At 38.1% G+C, this 23,490-nt stretch overlaps 1 protein-coding gene across 3 annotated transcripts in view; it reads left to right on the plus strand.

Annotated features, from left to right (window-relative positions):
* Window positions 1–232: 232 nt before the first annotated feature.
* The window catches only part of mfhas1 (multifunctional ROCO family signaling regulator 1), a 23,328-nt gene continuing 70 nt past the window's right edge, over window positions 233–23,490 (plus strand). The window contains exons 1-4 of one of the 3 annotated variants that reach the window (XM_079585169.1): window positions 233–3,623; window positions 20,806–21,207; window positions 21,302–21,596; window positions 21,661–22,830. In XM_079585169.1, the coding sequence (XP_079441295.1) occupies window positions 776–3,623; window positions 20,806–20,936 (2,979 nt within the window). In that variant the 5' untranslated portion in view covers window positions 233–775 and the 3' untranslated portion in view covers window positions 20,937–21,207; window positions 21,302–21,596; window positions 21,661–22,830. Of the gene's footprint in view, window positions 3,624–20,805; window positions 21,208–21,301 lie in introns of all 3 variants that reach the window. The other 2 variants (XM_079585168.1, XM_079585167.1) reach the window with 2 other exon arrangements.

Genomic DNA, 23,490 nt, shown 5'->3' on the forward strand with positions numbered 1-23,490 from the left:
TTGATTTTCTTCCTAGTGTGTTTGTACAGAACTTAAAGTTCCATTCATATCTTAGGCAAACAGGATGCAGATACATCTCTTAATATTATATGTTTTAGAAGCAAGCTATTATTTACACGGTCCTATAAACATGATTGGATTTTCTGATAGTTAAACCAAAACGACCGAAACGAAATGACCTTCACAGCCATTTACTGCTACTCCTTGTTATCAAAACCGCTGTTAATACGCGACGCGTCCTTCGTCACCACCAGACCAATCAAAGCCTTTGTTTACGCGAGCATCGCGTCGCGGCGGAGAGAAGGTGGGGCTCTGACGCAGTGCTGCTCCTGTGAGCCTTCAATGCTGGCTGCATGCGCAGAGAATAGGCGGAGACACAGGGAAAGACCACAGCAACCACCACTGCCCTTCTTTCATTCTAACTCACTGGATATGTCTTAGTTTTTTTCTCATGTGGTATCAAAGGACGCGCTGGCGGAAGCGCCAGCCACTTGATCTAGGCTGAATATTTGTGACATAAATTCGCGCGTGTTGGTTTTACCCTGTGATCGAGGATGCGTGAAAGAACGCAGCCCAGCCCTGTTTTCTTGAATGCGATTAAACGGACCCACATCTTTTCGGATGAAGATGAAATCGGCAAGGTCTAAATGTTGGTTTCATCTGGATTGTTGTGCGGAGAACCCGAATCGATGAAGCAAGTGAAAGCGGCACCATGCTGCCTAGGTGATTGATCACTGTGTCCAATGAAAACAAGGAGGAGCACAGCTTCGATACGATGGCTGAGGAGAATAACCTGAAGACTGCTAGATTATGGAGGGATGCTGCTTTGCGCTCCAGGAAGCTGAGGAGCAATCTGCGACAGCTGACTCTCAGCACCAAAAACAGCCAGAAAATTACATTACCTGAGGACATAAAGGAGATTGAGGTCCTCAATCTGGGCAACAACTCACTTCAAGAGCTTCCAGATGGACTAGGTTCAACCCTCACCAGACTCCGCATCCTTGTCATTCGCAGGAACAACTTTGCCACGGTTCCCTCTGCAGTATTTCAACTTAGTCAGCTGGTTGAGTTAGATATCAGTCACAACTGCTTGAACCACTTTTCAGAAGATATTGATCTTCTCAAGGGGCTTAAAAAGTTGTGCATTAGTCATAACAAAATCCAATACTTGCCATCTCAGATTGGGACGTTGCAAAGTCTGGAGGAGCTTGACATCAGCTTCAATGAGCTGCATGATTTCCCCAGGTCCTTTTCACAGCTCAGGAAGCTCCGAACACTTGATGTGGATCATAACAAGCTGCAGCGTTTCCCCTCTGAAATCCTTGCCCTCTGTGATCTGGAGGAGCTTGACTGCTCTGGGAACAAACTAGAGGGTCTTCCGGGTAACATCATGATGCTCCAATCCATTAAAATTTTGTGGCTCAGCAGCACCCAGCTCTTATTCTTGCCTGAAACATTTTGTGAGCTGCAGAACTTGGAGAGCCTGATGCTCGATAATAATATCCTCACAAATCTGCCACAATCATTTGGAAAACTGCAGAAGCTGAAAATGCTCAATCTCTCCTCAAATTTATTTGATGATTTTCCTCAGGTTATTATCAAACTCACCACTTTGGAGGAGTTGTATTTAAGCCGGAATAAACTGTCTTTCCTCCCTGAGGAGGTAGGACAGCTGTGCAATCTTGCTAATTTGTGGTTGGACAATAATAGCATAACATTTCTCCCAGACTCTATTGTAGACCTTGGGAAATTGGAGGAGCTGGTTTTACAGGGTAACCAAATCGCCATACTCCCAGACAATTTTGGAAAACTTGCCAAAGTCAACATTTGGAAGGTGAAGGATAATCCTCTCATTCAGCCTCCATATGAAGTGTGCATGAAGGGGATCCCCTACATAGCTGCCTATCAGAAGGAGCTTGCACACTCCCAATCTGCTGTAAAACCCAGACTTAAACTGGTTTTGATGGGCCAGAGAAATGCAGGGAAAACCACACTCAGGCAGTGCATCGTCAACAAACCGTCAGACACCAAGATGGCGATTGGATGTAGGGGTATTGATGTGACGAACTGGGTAGCGGATGCAGAACGCAGTCTAACGTTCATTGTATATGATTTATCTGGTAAGCAGAACTATGATCTTATCAAACCCTTTTTCCTCTCTCCTGGAGCTCTTTACGTTTTGGTGGTGAATCTGAAATTATATACATCAAAGAGCTTCTACTCCCATGTTGGCAGTTTCCTCCACCTGCTCAGTGCCAAGGTGCCACATGCAGTGGTTTGCATTGTAGGTACCCACAGCGACTTGTGTGAAGAAGTCGAGATTGAAGAAAAGTGCCTGGATATTCACAGACAGATTTCGCTACAGGAAAAAACAGACACTGAATGCCTACATGTGTTTGCCCTGCAGGTTGACGAAGCCCTTGAGCAAGGTTACGATGTTCGGACTTCTAGCCCCCATGTTCTCTTTTACGGGGTCACCGATAAAAACTTGAGGCGTAAAAAGTCCCAGTTGCAATATATGCTCAACCATCGACTACAAATCCTTTCTCCGGTGATATGCGTCAGCTGCGTGGAGGTACAGAGAAACATTCAGCATTTGAAAGAGAAGCTCATGTCAGTCGCCGATCACAGGGAGATTTTCCCCAATCTTCACAGAGTCCTGCCAAAGTCATGGCAGATGCTTGAGGAACTGCATTTTAAGCCACAGGATTTATGGCTTTCCTGGTGGGATTCGGCCCGGTTAGGCCTTCAGGCCGGGCTGACTGAGGACCGTCTGCAAAGCGCACTCTCTTACCTACATGAGAGTGGTAAACTTTTGTACTTTGAAGACAGCATGACGTTAAAGGAATACGTCTTCCACAATCTACCCCGGTTTATCGCCATCTTGAATGTGTTTTTCCAGAGGGACCTCGCTGCAATGCTTGAGAAACTACAGGATGAAGGAGATGACGGAGATAACGCAAGGTCTACGCAGATGCATGGTCACGTGGAGGGTTTTCTGTTGCACGGCCTGCTGCCGTCAAACGTCATTCGCTTGCTGCTTAAACCTCTGGTACAGACACAGCAGGACTTGCACCTGATCATGGAACTGCTGGAAAAAATGGGCGTCTGCTACTGTGTCAACAAACCTCGCAGCAAGCCTCTTAATGGAGCCACCGTCTGGTATAAGTTTCCCAGTCAAGTCAGCAGCGAGGAGCCCCATCTTGAGGCCTCGGCCAGTGGAGGCTCATCGGTCCCTGGTCAGTTCTTCTCGGTCGAGCAGCTGCAGATTGAATACAGATTTCCTTTCCTCACCCCTCTTGGACTTTTTGCACGGTATAGTGTGCAAATCAACAGCCACGTGGTCCAACGGTCTGATGGAAAGGATCACATCTTTGCCTATCGGGGGAAAGTGCCTGTGACTGTGAGTTACCGGCCCTCTCGGAGCAGATTGCAGCCTGAGATCCTCTCCATCTCTAGCCATGCATCCTTGCCAAATATCTGGACAGCTTGGCAAGCCATCATCCCCCTAGTGGAAGAGTTAAACGTTCTCCTGCAGGAATGGCCTGGCCTTCACTACTCTGTGCATGTCCTGTGTTCCAAGTGCCTGAAGAGAGGGTCCCCCTATCCACATTCATTTCCAGGTTAGTGTTTTGCTATTTTCTTCACAAATGTGTTTGATATCATGCGTTTGTGACCATCATTTGTTCTTGCCAACATATATTTCCATTGATTTGATACTATTGAAGGGATAGTTCACCCAACAATGAAAGCTCATCCATCATTTACTCACCCTATCATTACAAACCTGTAAGACATTCTTTCTTCTGCAGAACACAAAATATATTTTGAAGAATGTTTTAATTGTTTTTGCCCATACAATTAAAGCCAATAGGATCCAAAAAAGTTTTCGCCCCCATTCACTTTTATTGAATGGTAAAACATTTTTTGAAAAAAGTGAGTAAATTATGACAGTTTTTTTTTTTTTTTTTTTTTTAATGAACTATTGCTTTTAATATAATTTTTAATATGATGTTTATGATGGAAAACAAGTTAACCAGATGCATTCAATCATTTACGTTTACAGTTAATGACTTATATTGTTTTAGTTTGCCACTAATATGCAGTCATAAATCTCTCAGGCATATAAACCAGAGCAAATAAAGAGTGAAATTAATTGTTCAGTGATGAATAAGCATCTTTGCAGTGCTGTCACTATGGAGGCGTATGTCTGGGTTTATTGCCAAGTAAACACTGAGACAATAAAGGGTGAATCAGCAGGAAATTAAGTAATTTTAGGATGGATCTAGGCTAAACAAAGAATGAGAATGGCTGTCCATGACAAGAGGGATGGGGGTCTCAGTGGGTTTGAAGCCACACCTAGAAACACAAATTAGCTTGGGCTGTCTGCCATGCTGCTGCGAACACACTCGCACATCCACAGCAGTGGAGAGGGTAGCCATGGTAACATCAAATGCCTTTCTTCATGGGATCTTGGAGCAGTCACTGGCATATAGTAACCTAAATACAGGTTCCAGATTTTTTTATATTTATGTTAATATAATACACATTTCTTTTCTTGGAGGTCTTGTATTCTGTAGTTTTGCACTCTCATAGACTAGGTTAGGTTCACCAAGGCCCCATTGTCTTCTGACAGACTTCATTTACGAAGACGTCCCACACCCCCTTAGTTTCTAAAAGAGTAAAATCTGGGAGTGAATTCATTTACTGGGAAACTATGTAGTTATTCTTAGCTTTAAGGATCTCATTGGGTGATAGTTATGTAGGTTGTAATTTGTTGTGTTTATATCCAGTGTTGGAACAGGCACAATTTAAGTGTTATTTTAAAGATAAAGTGGTTGGTTTATGTAAGAGACATACCTTACTGAACACACCATGCCCATTTTTGCCAAATAACAGTCAAAGACAGCGTTTACTCAAGCTTATGTAATGAGGCCCAGCTTCATATGTCATTGCATGCTAATTGTTTCACCCATCCTGTAAAGGAAATATGTTTCACTATGACAAAGTACAATAGCCCAAAAGTATTTAGTCACTTTAAATGTCTGAATGTCATTGCATTGAATAAAATCTAAACAAACCGAATCAAAGGTCCCAAAAGACCAAAGTTGTGATTTAAAATAAAAAAAATCAATGAGATTCTTGGCCTTCTTGTCCCACAGTGATCTTGTCCCAAGTCTTTGTTCTGCACAGTGATAATGTTTTACATACTATAAAATAAACCAGACGCTATCGTTCATTCATTTTACAGTTGCGTTTTAATGTTCAAATGAATTACATTAGTGTTATGTTTAAATAAGCTGGGCAGGATGTCATCTTAGACTCGGCAGCTCTGTTTCCTGAAGTCTCACAGTTTTTTCCCTGCTGTCACATGATGAGACAGGATCAGGTGGGGCAATTCCTGACTCGCATTAGTTCTTAACAACAGCTCACAAGATGTAAAGGCCCTGTGCCATGGCAAAGAGTAAAGACCTGTTTGGCCTGCTTAATGAGTGCATTAGCTTTTAAGTACCCATTATTATTCAAGGCAGAGTTTGTTGAGTTCATTAATGATAATAGATATCGACTGCAAGCTGTAGGCTATTTGTGGTATGGGGTGCTGATCTGTTTCTTTGTTTTACCATAAACCAGTTTCCTGACCGAAGTAAAACAGAACGAGTTTAGCAGCAAGGTTTTTTGATCCTACCAAATTTAGGCATGATTTTTTTGGCGCACTTGCATGTTGATTTAGTGTTGAAAAACACTGTGTGATGGTCACAGAAAGTTCTCCTTTACTTAGAAGAGTACTAACTGGGACCCCAAAAACGCTTGCTTTTAGATTAATGTGGATGTCCGACAGCAGAACAGTGTTTTCAGATAATAAAGTCCTATTGAGTATTTTATGCCTATCTATCTATCTATCTATCTATCTATCTATCTATCTATCTATCTATCTATCTATCTATCTATCTATCTATCTATCTATCTATCTATCTATCTATCTATCTATCTATCTATCTATCTATCTATCTATCTATCTATCTATCTATCTATCTATCTATCTATCTATCTATCTATCTATTTTAAAAGGATTAGAGTGTGAGAGCTTGTCTGGGTGTACATGTGTTTTGTGAAACTGTTTAACATTTAAAACAACAGTCTGGAAAGGAAAAGCTGGTGAACGTGTTTTGCAGGTGATGTGAACTTATTGATTTGAATGTACACCTGTTCTCTTTCCTCCTTAGATCTTGACTCAGTATTTAGTGACGCAGAAGTTTGCACATTTGGATACAAGTATTAATATACAACCTTACTGTGTAACCGATAACCAATTGCCTATTAAATACAAGCGGTTCTTGAAAAAGTAGTATTTGTCCTCCACATCCTTTAAAGCGCAAAGAATGTATACAAAGAATGGCAGTAAATTACATTTGACAGTTGGCTTGCATGGCCTGTTACATCCATTTGGCATCTTCAGACAGGGTTTGAAAATAAGGAAAATGCTGGCATAACCTGTTTGCTAATGAACCCGGATGGTCAAAATTGAGATGGCAGTTGGTACAGTAACTTGTCTGACCTATTTAGAAACTCAGTCAACAACTGATATTTAGTCTTTTGGCTCTTGGACTGGGTGTTAGAAATAAGAGCCCTCTCGTTACCCTGAGCTAAATTCAGTCACATCAGAGCTGGCCGAAGCACCTGCACTGTCAGCGCACTGGACTTTTTGCCTGTATCGATTGCCATTAACGTACGTATTTGAACATATGTTGTTGGTGGAGTGTCACTGGTGCCAGAAAGTGTCCACCCTGGCGGCGGTCAGGGCAGAAAGTCTTTTTAGCAGATTTTCTTAGCATGCACTGTCCATCATCTTGCCAACTGACCTCAGCTTTTTGGGAACCTTACTGGTATTTTGAAATATTTTGGACGCCACTGTTCATGGCTTTTGACAGGCTAATGATGGCGTTTCTGCACAGGGCAGTTTAAATGACAGGGTTTTCAATATTGTTTGAACTATAGTGGAATATTTCACTCTCCCAGATTTGATGCATTTGATGGTTTGAATAAGAAGATCACGGATATTAAAATTCTGGTTAATACAATGATAACCGATAAATGGCTAATTAGATTTTTTTTTTTACTGTTTATTTAACCAACTATTTATTTTAATATTGCATTCTTAATACTATTTTGTCTAAATTATTACAAAAACACTAAAATCTGCTGTTTTAAGTTAATTTAGGCATCACAATTTTACATTATATTGATCAGGCTGAAATTTTTTATATTTAATGAAATGGGAAAATACTTCTAAAGCATTTATTAATCTTAGTTTATGTTAATTTCAACATTTACTAATAGTAATACATTATTAAAATCAAAAGTTGTATCTGTAAATATTATTTACTGGAACTGAGCTTACGTGAGCTAACAATTAACACTTGTATTTTTATTAACTAAATTTAACAAATACTAATAGGCCTGTAACAAATTTATGGCATTGTTAGTTGATGTTCGTTATTAATTAACGTTAAACAATGGACCTTATTGTGAAGTGTTACCTAACTTTTTAGATATAACTTTAAATTGTGCTTTTTATTGTAAATAATGTTTTTAAGGTTTGCTAAAGATTGTTTAACAATATCATTAAATCATTTGTTTAAATCTAACTTAGATATGACCTTACTGTAAAGTGTTACCTACTAACGTTTTAAATACAACGTTTATAACTTTAGATATAATCTTTTTATTGTAATTAGGAACAACATTACATTAATAAATCTATTTTTAAGATTTGCTAAATTATGATTTTAGTGTTTTAAAGATGAACCTTTAAATTTTTAGATATAACTTTAATCTTTTAAATAAAGTTAATTGATTAATCTTTTAAAACTTAAATTTTTCTTGTAAATAGGAATTACATTTTGGGGGGGCTTTGTTCATTTGTTGGCCTTGGTAAGGAAACCTCAAGATGTGTATATATATTTGTATATATATATTGTAAGATTTTTTTTATTTTTCTTTAGCTCTCTGCTTTCAGACATTTGTGACATACCCTGTCAGTTGAGGTATGTAGGGTCAGTTTGATTCCTCCTGTTATCCCCTTAATGGATTTAACAGGATTACCCCGTGAGTGAAAGGGAACCTTAGAGACTGGCAATTAAGTCAAGGCAGAGTTGGTTAAGTAATCACAGCCTGACGAACAGTAACAACTAATTGTTATACAGTCTTTGGTGATGTGGAGTCCTCAGCGAGTTTATATGCCATCATATTGTCTTTTTAAGGATCTACCCTCAGGATGAGAGAGCTGTTCCTGGATGAATTAGATGGGATTTACATCATCGGTGTAACAATAAACATGTCTGAACCTGTACCAAGATAAAACATTATGGCTTTAGAACAAGAAGGAATGATGTATGTCATAAAAAACTCAAGATAAGACGTAATTTATGAGATGGATGTGTTACGATCCAGACGTTGCCAATTGAATGTGTGTGGTGTGATCAGTCAGGGTCAACAGGAGTTTGGTATTATTTGCAAGTATTTCCGATATGTAAAAACCTGCTTCCCTCTATTATTGCACTGGACCTCCGGAAATTCTGCTTGTGAAAACATTCCACTGTCAGAATTCTGGGAAATTATGCTAATTTTGAGATTCGTAATGGTCAGCTACGGTGCTTTCTTTGTGTCTCCTTGATTTTTATCTGGTCTCATTAGATCATGATGACTTTGGCTGTATCACAAAGACAGTTTTATCTCGAATGATCACTGGAAGTTTAGAGCATGTGTTGGACCGTCTTGGAGGAGTCTGTGTAAAAGTACATTTGAATCATTATTATACAACTTTTCATTGTTCTATTTATTCCTTGTATTTAGGACACAGCTCACAGGCAGCAAAGATGGCTATCATATCTAAAAGTGGAACAGGAAACCTTGGGGTGGTTCTGCATTAATTGGCTCAAATGTCTCTCACGTGAGAGTGAAAGTGATATCTCTTATTGCATGTTTGTGCTAATGATATCAAATTTCTGGTTTGTGGCTATATTGCTGTAATTTTGTTTAAAATCATGCGTTACGGCAATTCCAGACTGCCATTCTTGCTCTAGAAGAGTCTGTAAACTCCCCATCTGTATGATTTAATGTCTGTTTTGCATGTTTCAGCCTGAAACCTTGTATTCCCGAGCACCGAAATACTCTGATGCTGTCAATCCTGTTATGTCACTACGTTTCCCACGAGGTCTACATTGTAAGCCTGCAGAATTATCCATAAGACCTGTGCAGGGCTGGATAGAAGGGTTTGTAATGCATGTGCCGTATTTTTCGATGTTGTCATCATATCAGCAGATTTGATCCATGTCAGACATCAGGGTTGTAGTATGAAATAGTATTAAAATTGTGTTTTCTTCAGCTGAGACACTTCGGATGTGCACTGTTCCCCATGAGGGTTTTGTATTGCTTGAAATATGATTGGAATCACTTTTAAAAAGGAATATACAGTTCCTTTGCAACATTTGCAGCGCAAGTCTGTCATATATAAGCTACCGGTACATGACATTATAATAAGAACATTATCATTTTGTGCTTGGGACATGGTTTTTAAAGGTGAGACTGTTGTTTTTGTAATCAGGCTCCCAAAAAATGATGGATTTAGATTAATCGGCTATATGTTATCGGCTTTCAAATATAAATAATTATCTGTTATTGGTATCGGCTAAAGTTTTCATATCGGTACATCCCTACTGCTCTATATATTGACTATATATACCGAACTAACTACACTATATAGCTACTACTATATAGAACTATATACTAACCCTAACCTAACAGTCTACTACAGTCTACTAATACTCTGAGACTTAGTTAACATGTAGTTGCAATGATACTAATAGTTAGAATGTCTAATGTGGACCATCGAAATAAAGTATAACCTTTTAAAATTAGCCATTAATCAGCCATAACGTAAAAACTAATTATTGGCTTATTGATATTAACCATATAATATTGGCGGATCCCTAATAATTACCATATTTTTTGTTGAACATGTAATATCATAGTTAATTTAAACATATAGCTTGCTAATACTATGATTGTATTTGAAATAGCATGGAAATACTATGGTGAATGTTAGTCATATAGGACCATGATGATTATCGAATTGCCTTATACTATCACTGTATCATTGCACCACCCTATATTTTTCTATAAGAGCAAGATGATGATTTATTAAGCCTCTTTGGTTAAAAATGAATGATGAATGATCATGTTTCTCATGTTTAGAGATAAGACAGACGTGCAGAACCTTCCATCCCAGATCTCCATCATTTTTCTAAAGTTGTTTTCGTGGTCACATATGCTTGGTGCAAATCAACATAGCATGGTGGCAGTGCCGGAATATTAAATGTGTAAATGTGCTATCAGCGTTCTCACTGTGTCAACAGGATTAGATAGCAGCTCTCACCTTGTCCCGTTTCCATCTCTGTATCTGTGTTGGATCAGCTCTTTGCTAGTCAGATGTTTACATGTTTCTAGTAGCCTCAGCTTATTTTAGCCCTGATCGGATCTCTGTCTGTAGGCCTCATCAGATTCTGCTCTGCATCTGCTGAAATAGCATTGCAAACTGCATACTTCACCATAGAATATATCTTTTAAGTGTGTTCTACAAAAAAAAAGAGCATTTATTGTGACTCATGTCTTATTGATTTGTGCAATTGTGCGTAGCTGGAGAACATTGATTAGTTTTTCACGTGGCTACATACGCTTCATTTGTTGATTGTATAACTGCTGTAGTGCCAGCTGCAGCGTGTTGTAAGTGGACAGATCTGTCCATACGGATGAAGTGCTCCAGCCTTGACCTTTGGCAGTAAAAGCAGCGTGAACTTCCTCCAAAGGAAGAGATGCTGCTATTCCTGGAAACCAGTGTTTGAGGCTGCTCTGTGGCCAAGAAATGTCTTGTGCGACTTGAGAATTTCAGGACAAACTTTACATTCTAATATACTAGACAGGGTACATACTGAGTGAATGCTTATGTCTGCTTTGGTGAAATAATTGATGCTGTGTTTATAAATATGTTTAATCATTTTGCATCACTGAATACTGGGTTCAATTTATGAACACATGAGCACATGTGCTTCACACTTTTACTTGAGTGTGTTCAGCTTACTTGATTACTCTGTGAAGTAAACCTAAGACAAACGGACATCTTAAAAAACTTTTTTTTTAAGAATAAATAACATGTACTTTTATTTTGGCTCAGACCCTGTCTTTGAGAATGGTGTTGCTTTTTTCCATTCTGAGTCATTTTATTGGAGTCATGTGGGAAAGGGGAATGTTTTCAAATTGATTTGTCAGTAAATAAATTTAATAAATAGGAAAGTATTCATTATTATTTTTTTAAAAGCGACTCTTTTATATTTTAGTGTAAGTTCAGAATGTAAATAAATTAAATAAACTGTTTAAAGGTTTGGGATCAGTAAGATATTTTATTTTCAGCAAAGATGCATGCAATTAATTAAAAGTGACTTAAGAAATCTATCATGTTACAAAAGATTTATATTTAAAATAAATTTTGTCGTTTTGAAATTTCCTTTTTTTTAATTTATTTTTTATTATCATCAAAGATTCCTGAATAAAATGGTTTCCACAAACAAATTTTAAACATTGATATTAACAAGAAATGTTTCTTGTGCAGCAAATCAGCATAGAATGATTTCTGAAGGATCATGTGACACTGAAAAACACTGAAAATTCAGCTTTGCCATGACAGGAATAAATTACATTTAAATATATTAAAATGGCAAACTCTTGAATGGTAGAGTAAATTTTTTTTGGATATTATTGTGTAATTAAATAAGTAAATAAATATAAAAGTAACTGAAGATTTATTTATTTTTAATAGACTAATTCAAAAAGTTTTTTATTTTTTACATTTTAAATGAATGTTGAAGATAAAATGAAGGGCAAATGACTAAATGAATGTTTTTGGCTGTGAATTGTTCATTTCAGTTCGTTCACAAAGAGGTGTCCTCCTCCCTGCTGCTGCCGTTGAATTTAGAGATCTCTGGTTCTCTCTCTGTGGACTTCCTGCATCTCTAAAATCAATACAAATTCAATTGAGCATAATTGGCATAACGTGTCAGCCTAAGCTAGCGGATAATGATGGTGGCTTGGTGGATGGCCGCGATACATGTCGGCAGTGATCTCATTACAGACCAGATGTGAACATCTGTCTCGAGTACTACAGATAGATCAATGCTAGCTAGGTTAAAGTGATTTTACTCATTTGAGGATAATGTTCTTCAGCTGTCTTGAATGCTAGGTACTTCTCATATGGCTTCTACGGTCACTGCTTTGAAAAGTGTCATTGTGGCAGACCTCTTTGCTTTGTGCAGCAGATATTAGTGTTTGCTCTTTTCCGGTGTTTAAATTCAAATCCACTCTGTCAAAGTTAAGAGTTATAAGTGAATCTGTATTTTAGCACGTTCTACTGGCATAACATCTTATTTGAGCACCCAAAAGAGAGTCTCACAATCCCAGGTTCACGTTATGGACAACTGTGTGCTGTATAAAACCATAATACTACAGGGCCGTTGAATGCTTGAATCTGATTGGTTGACGAACGTTTTAAGTTTTTTTTACGTTCTAATTTTTGTTGATGACAGACTCAAGTGTGTGGTGTATGTCAGTAAATGATCTTGCACCTATATACTGCCACTGTAAAAAAAGAAAAAGTTAGTTCAACTCAAATTTTCAAGGCAACTGACTGCACAGAATTTTTGAGTTGAAGATATCAACTTAATTTTTTAAGTTTTGAAGAACTACAATTATTAAGTTGCGTCAGCTACGTTTTTCAAGTTTTGACAACTACGTTTTTTTAATTCAAGTTACTGGAACTTTCAAGTCTGTAAAAGCTTACTATTTTGAGTTTAAATTACCACCCCCCCCCCCCCCCCCCCACACATTAAATCATCCACTGACCGTAAACCAGTTAATTTATGCATGTTTATTTGAACGACTTTGGCACAAACAGCTTTACAATTCGACTGTAAACAAGTAATCTTATGCCCAAAGCAAATACATCAGGTTAATATGGGCATTGGGCAATGTAAACAAGTAATACCCGCAAAGCAAATACATCAGGTTTCAGAACCGTAATATGGGCAATGTAAACAATTAATACCGAAAGTGTCTGTCAGTAAATGATCTTGCACCTGTATACTAGTGTAGACAACCTTCGTGATAATAATGGGTTCTATTTGCTTTTAACGCGATGCAACAATTGTCCATTGTCCAAATCCATTGTAGGCAAATGTCAACTGTTCGTCGATGTCTTGCTCCGGAGGCAGTCATATACAAATGTTTTTGCACAGGTCACCCAATGTCAAAATGAGCAGTTTTTGGAGCTTGGTATGAGACTTGCAGGATGTTTTAAAGGTTTAAAGACCTGTTATATGTCAAAAGATAAAGGCAAATTTGATTTCAAATGTCATGATCCCTTTAAGTATCACTTAAGTCTATTTCTGTGTCAGCATAAGCTGTGTGTATACGTGTGTACATGCGTGTGCATGGGGATGACCCTGATTCACTCGCTGTGCTTTATCACACTTACAGCGATAATCCTCCGCCCGAGTCGCCGGCCGTGTGTGGCTGCTCACGTCTCGTCCTGCTGTTCACGCTGCAGTCTTGCCTGATCACGGTTTACCAACAGTGAGAAATGACTGATTCACACCACCAGATGTGGCGCAGAAAGACCTTTGCAGCTCACTGTCAGCTTCCCCTTGTTTTAAACCCCACTGAGCATCAAATATAGGTTCAGAAATTCACGAATAATCACAGTGTGGTTTTGTTGTGAATGATTCTATAAATCAAGCTGAAGTTCTGCATGACAAGCGCTGTGTCAGCTACACGCTGTTAATTCCGGAGGCAGTTTATTTTGGCTGGACCTTTATGAATCCACATCCTCTGGACACGCGGGAAAAAGACGAAGCATTCCAGGATGTCTTTGACCCAGATTTCAAACTTCACAAAGGGCCGCAGAGCGAGTCACAGCATGAATGCGTTAAAGATAAAACGGCTTTGGAAAATATCAGGAATGCGACTGGAGGGCCTTTGTCTTTTGTATGTGTGTTTTGTGTTTGGAATGTTGTCTTATTCAAGATAACAGAGGCACAGCTTATCGGACGCTTTGGTCTTAATAAAAGTATTACATCCTTATTTTCATTTGTTAAGGGATGATATATCACTAGATTCGCTTTATTTTTATTTTATATCAAACACACATTTTTGGGCTAAAAAACAATTAAATTAATTTTTATAGGGCCCTAATTAAAAAAATCGCTGTAAGGCAAATGCTTATGTTTCTAGCATGTTATATGTTTGCCAACAGTTCTTCTAACCCTAATTGATTGAGTTTGTCGCTTTTCATTTCTTAAACAATCATGAAGAAAGACACATCATGGCCATATTCCTGGATGACAATGTCAAGATTCATCAGGCTCAAAGTGTGAAAGAATGGTTGGGGCCGAGGGAGCATGAAGAATACTTTTCACACATGACTTGGCACCTCTGAGTCCTGACTTTAAATTCATTGAAAGTCATTGGGATGTGCTGGAGGAGACTTTAAAGAGAGCTTGACTTGCATAGTCAACACAAAATTATTTCAATCAAGAGGGGCATACATTTTTGGTCAAGATCTTGTATTGACAATGCAAGTCAAGCACTTTAAAGTCTACTCCAGCACAACCCTTAATACTTTCATTGAATTTAAGATGTACCAATTCATGTGTGAAAATGACCCTTCATGCTCCCTCCCAACAATTCTTTCACAATTTGAAACTAAATGTTGACTTAAATTTTTTTTGACAAAATAGTTTAGAGTTTTAAAATTGGCTATTTATTGGTTATCTGCCACAATAAAAATAATTACCAGCTTATCTGTATCGGCCAGAATTTTCAAAAATAATGACATTCATTTTAATTTTGCAAAATAGGTTTTAAAATCATGATTTCAGACTCAAATATTTACATTTTATCCTTTGAAAAATTACCTTTATTTGATGTCATATTGTTTTAGTTATTGAGAGTTAGTTATAGTTTATGGCTGATTGTTGATGGAAAATGTAGTGCTCAGAAAACAGAAGATGAAGAATGTGTCATTGGAATGCAAGATCTTAAGTATGAGCAATAGACTGTAGGAGTGAAGTGGAAGCTAGACATGCCATGAGTGAGTGTAGCAACAGTGGGCTTTGTTATGGAGATGTGTCTCATTGTTTCATTCTCTTTGCTGCTTCCTGTCCCAGCTAGTACAGGATGTTTAAACTGCAGTGTGCCTTTACGAAAATGTGTTTATAGATTCAGGGTTTGGAGATGTATTGTGTAGGTAACTAATTCTCTCTTGGTTCAAGTTTTTGTCCTCCCTGCCTCCAGGCGCAGGGCAAGTTTACCTCTCATTATTAATGATTGTGTGAATTGTGTGTAAAAGAATTGGGTCTCAATGTCATTATTGAAAAGCTGTGGCCTTTCTCGTGGTGTTGGGTGGCTGTTTCACCTGTTACTGTTAATGTAACAGCAGAGGTATGTGTTTGTATTGATAGCTGACAGTAATGGACAAATAAGTAGGGATCATTTAAAAAAAAAAATTTGTATGTAATTTCTGCAGCTACCCGGAGTATAAGTCGCATCAGTCAAAAATGCGTAATGAAGAGGAAAAAAACATATATAAGTCGCACTGGACTAAGTCGCATTTATTTAGAAATTTATTTCACAAAATCCAAGACCAAGAACAGACATTTAATCTGGAAAGGCAACTTATTCAGCTCCACAATAGCACACAGAACAACAGACTGAATAGGTGTCCGGTATGTTAATGTAACACATTAACAGTTATTCAGCTACACAATAGCATAAATAACTTTTACCTGGGAGGTTGAATAGGCTAAATTAACATAAGCCACCGAGTCCAACAAGTTACCGGCAAACAAAGAATACCAAGTTCCGCGATCTGATTCCACAACACAGAATCCATTGAATTCTTCCTTGGTGTCGCTTCTGAACAACTCCGCTAACTAGAGTGCCCTCTCGCAGCTGTAGACGGTAATGTTTTCTCTTGGTTGATCTCAGTCAGTATTAATTCATTTTGATATAAGTCGCAGGACCAGCCAAACTATGAAAAAAGTGTGACTTATAGTCCGGAAAATATGGTAATATGGTCATTTATAATTTGTATATATTATATTTAATATATATATATAAGGGGTTGTAACAATATATCTTGTCACAGTAGATAGCAATGCAAAAATGCAACAATATGAATTGTGGATAGTGACAATATATATTGTGTATAGTTACTGTGTGAGGGGGAATTTTTTTTTCATTTTACACATAATTTTTGTGTTAGTACACCATATAATGCAATGGGGGAATATTTGTGGGTCCTGATCATGTCAAATGTCTTATGTTACCAGTAAAAAGTGGCCTACAGTATTTTAAATATAGCTAGCCAGTGAGAGAGTGCAAGCATATTCTTCTAAAATAATTCTGTATTTTCAGCTTCAGATCATGATCATATTTTTATTCTGGTCACCATTGTCCTGTGCATTGAGTTACCAGCACCAACTCCAAGCCTATTCATTTACACCCACAATGTATTATCAAATTTAGAAACAGGAGAGTCGAGGTGCGCATTTAATTCTGCAGTGAGTTGGGCAGGTGTGGTTTTGTTTATTTAGTATACAGCCAGGGTTAGTACCTGGACATCCCTTTCTGACAGCTTCCTCTTGCATCGACAGTTACTCCTGTTCGATGTGGTACGTCCTTTGTGATGCTGACATTACCCTCCATAGCTATCTCATTGGTTGTTATAACTATAGCTAGATGCAGTGTTTTAATAAGTTTCATGTGTCATTCTCTCTCAAGCAGTGAAAGTAGAATCAATCCGTTTACTGTCATTCGGCACCCTGGCTCTCGAAAATAAGTAATAATTGTGGACTGAAGTGAGTCAACTGACCTGAACTTCACGTCACAACATTGTCACCCCGGATGTTTGCTCTTTAAAATTCCTTCAAGCCCGCAAAGTCGATCCTCCGACTTTAAATAGCTAACCAGATACATGACCTGTAAACCATGTTTAGAAAGCTTCAAAACTCTGAGGGGAGTCTAATGGGGGTGGGGGGCTTTATTTTGCCCCAGGCTTCCTTAGGTAAACCCCTACGGTGCACAGCCAACAGTCTCCAGACTCTCCACCCCCAAGACCACTGATATACCCGACTTGTTTTCATTACTTATTAACTCTTCTCATCAAGAAGAGGAACTTCTGCTGATCATTTAGAGATTTTTTTTAAAACAGTTCATGTATATTGTGTGCTGTGGACATGCACAATAGAGATAAGAAAGAATGAGATAACATGTAAAAAAAAAAGATAATATTCACAAGCATAAAATATTCTCATATTTTTATTCCATTTTAGTTAGTCTAGTTAAACTGACATTTGCAACCCATTTTGCTTAGCACAATTTTATGTATTTCCTAGTGTAATATGAGAAAAATGTAGGATGTTTGTTTATTGGTTATTGATTGGATCGTGAATTGGTTGGATCATTTTGCTGGGAGAGATTCGTGCTACGATGGGAACGTTTTTTTTTCTTCTTTTTTTTCTATATTGATTTCTTGATTCAATTTTTTGTTGACTTTAAGGAAGAATAAAGAAGCATCTTTTTTTTCTGTCTCTATGAGCGTACAGCTACAACAAGACTGTCTGTAAAAGTCATTGTTCTTCGCACAGGCCTTGATAGCTCATCATGGTTCATTGCTCTTGTGTTTTATCCATAAACCTGCAAGCCATTCTTGCTTACTTGGGATTGTTGTACTGTGGTATTGACGAGAAGCTTTTGCTGGGGAGTGCAGTATACCTTTTAAGGACCTGATAATGCACCCCAGAGAGCAAGAACAAAAAGTATGTGATGCAGAAATGGAGAGTCTGGCAGAGGAACAAACAGACCCGAGTGCAAAAACACACCTGGAAATGTTATTCAGGGCAAAAGTCAAGAAAGAAGGCAGTTTCTTAAGTTTTGATGCCAGAAATGACTGTGTATTAGCACATATTAGCAGCACTATGACCCCGACTAGAGGAGGAGCAAGTAATAATAATAACTAGTCCATGAATCAGCAAGAACACTCACCTTTATTCCATATGATTCCCTTAAAGTGACTGCTGACTAATTTCCCAATCACTGTCTACAGTGAACACATCATGTATAACCAGCAATGAGACCTTTGGAAATCACGGTGTGCTAACTGTTTGTTAATCTCACATAAATCTGGTTTCTATTTGTTGGACTTGCTTTGGCCTTCATCTTTCTGCTGAGTGACCAAGTTCAGTCTAGTGGAATTCCTCCTTTATTTAGAACGAAGGAGAGCAGAAAATCAATAAGCCTAATGGCGTAAGTGGTGTACCAGTCAGGCCACTGTGCCGAGGATGTATAATGCAATGCCATGCAGTTATTTTACGTGTTAAAGTACGTAACTGAGTTTTCACAGGAAATTTTCACATTTGTCTAATCTTTTTAGCTAATTGCACATTACTTGTCAGGAAGCTGCATCGTTAAACAGCTTCATGGCAGAATTTGCTTCCCTGTTGGTGTGGGAGACGTTTCACTGCAAGCCATTTTTCAAGCCAAGTCTATTGTTAAAACCAGATCAAACCTGCTCTTAGGATAGATCAAGGCAATGTTAGTGGCTGGCGCATTATTATATCATTAATCTGTGTGGTTGATACTGTATAAAAGCTGTGCTCAGGTCACAAATAGAGGAATCTACATCCAAAAACTCTTAAAGGGATAGTTCACCCTAAAATGAAAATTACATTTTTTTTTTACTCACCCTATGTTGTTCTAATGCCATATGCCCATCTATCTTTAATGGACCACAAAAGGAGAATTATTATGCTTTTTCTCTCTCACAACTTGTGTTTTTTCTGGGTGAGACGTCAAAACAATTCGCGTTGGACAAAATCTTTTTGGGGCAACTTTATGGACAGCACATTCAATTCCCTTTGAAACTTTTGGTCACGACAAGTAACATCAATCCCATTTCCAGTATATAATTATCATTTTAGTATGAGAGATTAACATGTTGCCATTAAATACGTTTTTTTTCTTTTATGTTAATTGGTATCCAACTTGTTTTAAAAATGGAAATGAGATGCACTGAGATCTGATGAAATAAGGAACATGTTGGCTTCTTTTCCAATTTCAAAGTCACACGGAAGCACTGTACAGATGACTGTGGTCTATAATCTCTTGGATTGACACATGATGTAATGCTTTGTCTTCCTGCGGTTGGTCTGATCCCCCTGAAGTACTCAAAGTGTGCCCATTAGCTTATTGACTTGCTGACTAGCACACTGGAATCCTTCATTACAGTCTCTATTTATAGACATGGGCGACTCTCCTATCAATTCAGGCTGCTTAGGCTGAATTTAGCACACTTGTTTTTGTGCAGTAGACAATAAGCTGTTGAACCTCAAAACCATCAGGGTTTGCTTTCGGAAGATAAGCTGACAATCCACCTCATAAAGGCATGCACTTCTTAAGTATTATGGGAATTGGTACTAGTTCTAAAGAAGACCAATGAGTTTTAAATTATGAATAAATTAAGCTTTAATAAATTTAGCCCTATCTATAAGCCATTGTGTTTTTTCAGGTTCTTACTCATGCATGCCCATATAAAAGCTTGTTAAACAGCGCCACCTTGTGGTAGATTTTAAAGGTCCTTTAGAACAGCCTTTGAGAAAATGTTAAATTACTTGTATATATGTATTTGAAAAATAATACTTGACAATGTAAATAATATAGGCTATGTCATAAATAGGGCTCCAGTCAGTCTCAAATGCGACAAACAATAACGCATTGCAGTAACTTTGAATCTAGTCGCCATTGGCAACAGTTTTTTTATTGTTTTTTTGTTTTTTTATCTCCGCTGAGAGTGCAACTTTGTTTCCTGAAAGCAGCAGAGTTTTATCGGCTTCTCCTTTTTCCAATAGGAATCAATAAGAAAAAGTCTTAGCCCACTTAAAGAATATTAAGCTAGTAACCAAACCAACCAGCTTGATTCAAGATGAATCACAACATTAAGCGTTGTTTTGAAGCAAAATAGGACAAAAAGACAAACGGGTCCCACTTTAATGAGGGGAAAAAACGACAATCCCATGAAGCAGCCTGGATGACGATCAAATTCAAAATGATGATTGATTTAATTAAATAATGATTGATTGGTTGTTTATGTATAGGGTAAAACAGTATACATAAATAGATGCATACAATATTTAATATGTACAATATTTCAGTAGTTTGAGAGTGTAGGGAATCGGGAGACTGACTGCCTAATTCGCAGTGGTTCAATGGAGTGGACGGGCCTTTTTGTTTTGTTTTGTTACACAGAATCATGGGTAATGTAGTTTTTCACCAGAATTTCCACTGTTATAACTCGGAATAGGTTTGTATTTAAAGGTTAGCCTTGAGCTCCCTCTTGAGGTAGCATTTTGAATCAGACTCAATCAAGTCAGTGAGTTGTTCAGAACCGAGTTCACAAATCAATCCCTCACTGAACCACGATTCATTTTTGATTACGTTCGATTTGAAATGGACAATGAACTGTTACTGTGTGTGTGGAGTAAATGTTATAGGTCGATCAGACCTATTCTAGTAGGCTATTATTTATTGAGTGATTTTGTAATCTGGGATCTAGAAAAGTATTTTATTTATGTTGTGGAGCCCTGTAAAATCGCAGATTGTGAATTAAACAAAACCCATTTTGTATTTTTCTTGACATTATAGGTGAGCTGTTAAGTCAGCCCCGACCTGAGGGACTTACTGAGATCATCTGCCCCAAGAACGGCTCGGAGCGGGTCAACGTGGCACTAGTTTACCCTCCAACCCCGACTGTGGTTAGCCCCAGTCATAAATGACATTGACTTCACCTGCACTTACCTGCCCGTGAATGGCTTCCACAGACCCGCTGCACCTCTTTCCCCAACATCTTATATGCACACGTGTACACACACAGAAGTATATGTGTTTGTGTGTGCTAAAGCGTACACCCCACTTTCCTGTTGCCTCTACCTTTCATTCCTCATCTGAGGGAGATGATGGACCACTGGATACCCGACAAGTGCAAAGAAGGTTTATAATGGAAGCTTGTCATGGGGAGATTACCATATCAGAACATAATTACTGCAGGTATAATATTTTGAAGCTATATATAAAATGATGGATCATGTTTTGGATCTCCATCTTTTTTTTCTCATTGTTGTCATGCTCTCTTCTTTTTCAGGTGTTCAGCTCCGACTGCCAACACACGATGAACTGAAAGTATTAGAAACTTTTGCACTGACATCTTGTTTTTGACTATGTACACCTAAAGCATTTTCAATCACCCTGAGCCTTCCTTGAAACGTTGAGCTTTTCAGTTCAATCTGAGATGAGCCGTTCCTCTGCAAGTTCTTGGACATTCCCAGTTGCATCTCTTGGACTGAACACACATCTTGTGCTGCTACAGGTTGTTCAGCTGACAGAATATGGACGAGAATGGACTTGTTTCTCCTCAGACACAAGACAGACATTAATTAGTGAGGTTAGATTGATGCTTTAATGGACTTGTTTCTCCTCAGACACAAGACAGACATTAATTAGTGAGGTTAGATTGATGCTTTAAGTGATGTTGTACTTTAAATGCATGCATTTGAAATGCTAAAAGGATTATAAAATAACATATAAATGCACTAGCGCAAGCCTTTTGAGAGGTTTAGTCATATTGAACATGAAAAGACAAAATTGTTGGGCATAATTCTTCAGGATTTATTTATTGGTTTTCTGCTCTAATACACATTGCTTATTTTGGGAGGAGAAGATGAGACATTTCAAAGGATTTTAGTGATGCGTGCAGCCAAAGATGTAAACATGTTTCCCTGAACCACTGACACAAAAGCATTACCCACATACACTTCAGTGCTTATACAGCTAAGCATACTCCATAGCATGAGGATATTATTTTAAGCAAGTATCAGCCATCTGGAAGATTTTCATGATCGTCACATTGTTTCTTGCACGTTCAAACTTTCCTATAAGATGCAGTTTTGGATACATATGACTAGAAATACTGATGTACAGTCACGGATGTACAGAAATGGTACAAGTACAATAATTCAGCCAAGGATGTCTTTTCACGCTTGAATAATATTGTGTAAGCATATCTGCTTAACTGTTAGGTTATTTGATATATATTTAATTCACTGATTGTAAAAGCAGTGTCTGAATCAAATTGTACATATTTATCTTATAAGTGCACATTATCTAGAACAAAGAAGCAAGACGTTTTTATAAGAATTGATTCATACTTAGAAACTGTATTGTTTAAAAAAATTTTTTTTTGAGGAGAGAATCTGCAATACGTGTTATGTTTTGTGAACAGTTGATACACTTTTGTACGTAATATTTTATTTTTGTAAGCTAATAAGCTGTCACCGGTATCCCACATTATTTACTGTGCATTGTGCATGGCTACTGTGCTCAATGTAAAAGCCACAAACTGTTTTCTAAATGATAAAAATGATCATTGTAGGTCCACAAAAACACCAAATATAAAGGCTGGTTTCCACGTACTGTTTACTTTTTTCTGTGTTTAAATGTAATTGCATGAAATTCATGAGAATAGTTACCGAGGAAACAACACTAATGATACTAACATTTTCAAATAATGTAAAAAACATTTTTTGTTTATTTGTGTTAACGTGGAAAATCGCATTCGACGAATCTGTTGCATCGGCTGGAAAGCCAGGTAAAATTATGCCTAGTTCACACTACAGGATTTTAAGCCTGATTTAAGCCCGATTTGCAAATCGTTGAGCTCGCCGACAGGTCGGGTTGTTATCGCGTGCAAATCGCGGGGGATTAGCGGCCGATGAACGCTCGCCAATCTGTTAAGGCAAGTGCACACTACAGGATTTTAAAACGTCAGGCTGAACTGTGCAGTTCACACTACATGACTTGCTCTCTGTGAAATCAGGAGTGTTCAAGTGGTTGAGCTGTTCACACCACACGACACAACGTGATTGATCCGCAACAGGAGGTAACTCACTACACGAGGTGACAACAACTCTGTCAGCCAACGATTCTATCTTGTCTACAAACCACGTTTTATCGGTTTTATCACGAAGAAATCACGCGATAAAACGAACCGGAAATTATGCAATACAGCACGTGCGCCACTACCCAGCGAAGAAGAACACAAGTACACAATAGGGATGTTCGCCGGAGTCAAATGTGACGTCACGATATGGGCGTGGTCGCGAACTGGTTGGCAGAAAGAACCAAAACATGTCGCAGACTCGCAGCAACGAGGCTGACTCCAGCTCCTTTTTCGCCAGCTCCTTATTCGTCGAACTATTCGTTCCACCTTAAAAATGTTGGATGGTAGTTAACCCCTCCCCCTCGATGTTTTTGGCAGTATTTCTTAAAGGAACA

Source organism: Phoxinus phoxinus (genome assembly GCF_949152265.1).
Source record: "Phoxinus phoxinus genome assembly, chromosome: 17".
Taxonomy (NCBI): domain Eukaryota; kingdom Metazoa; phylum Chordata; class Actinopteri; order Cypriniformes; family Leuciscidae; genus Phoxinus; species Phoxinus phoxinus.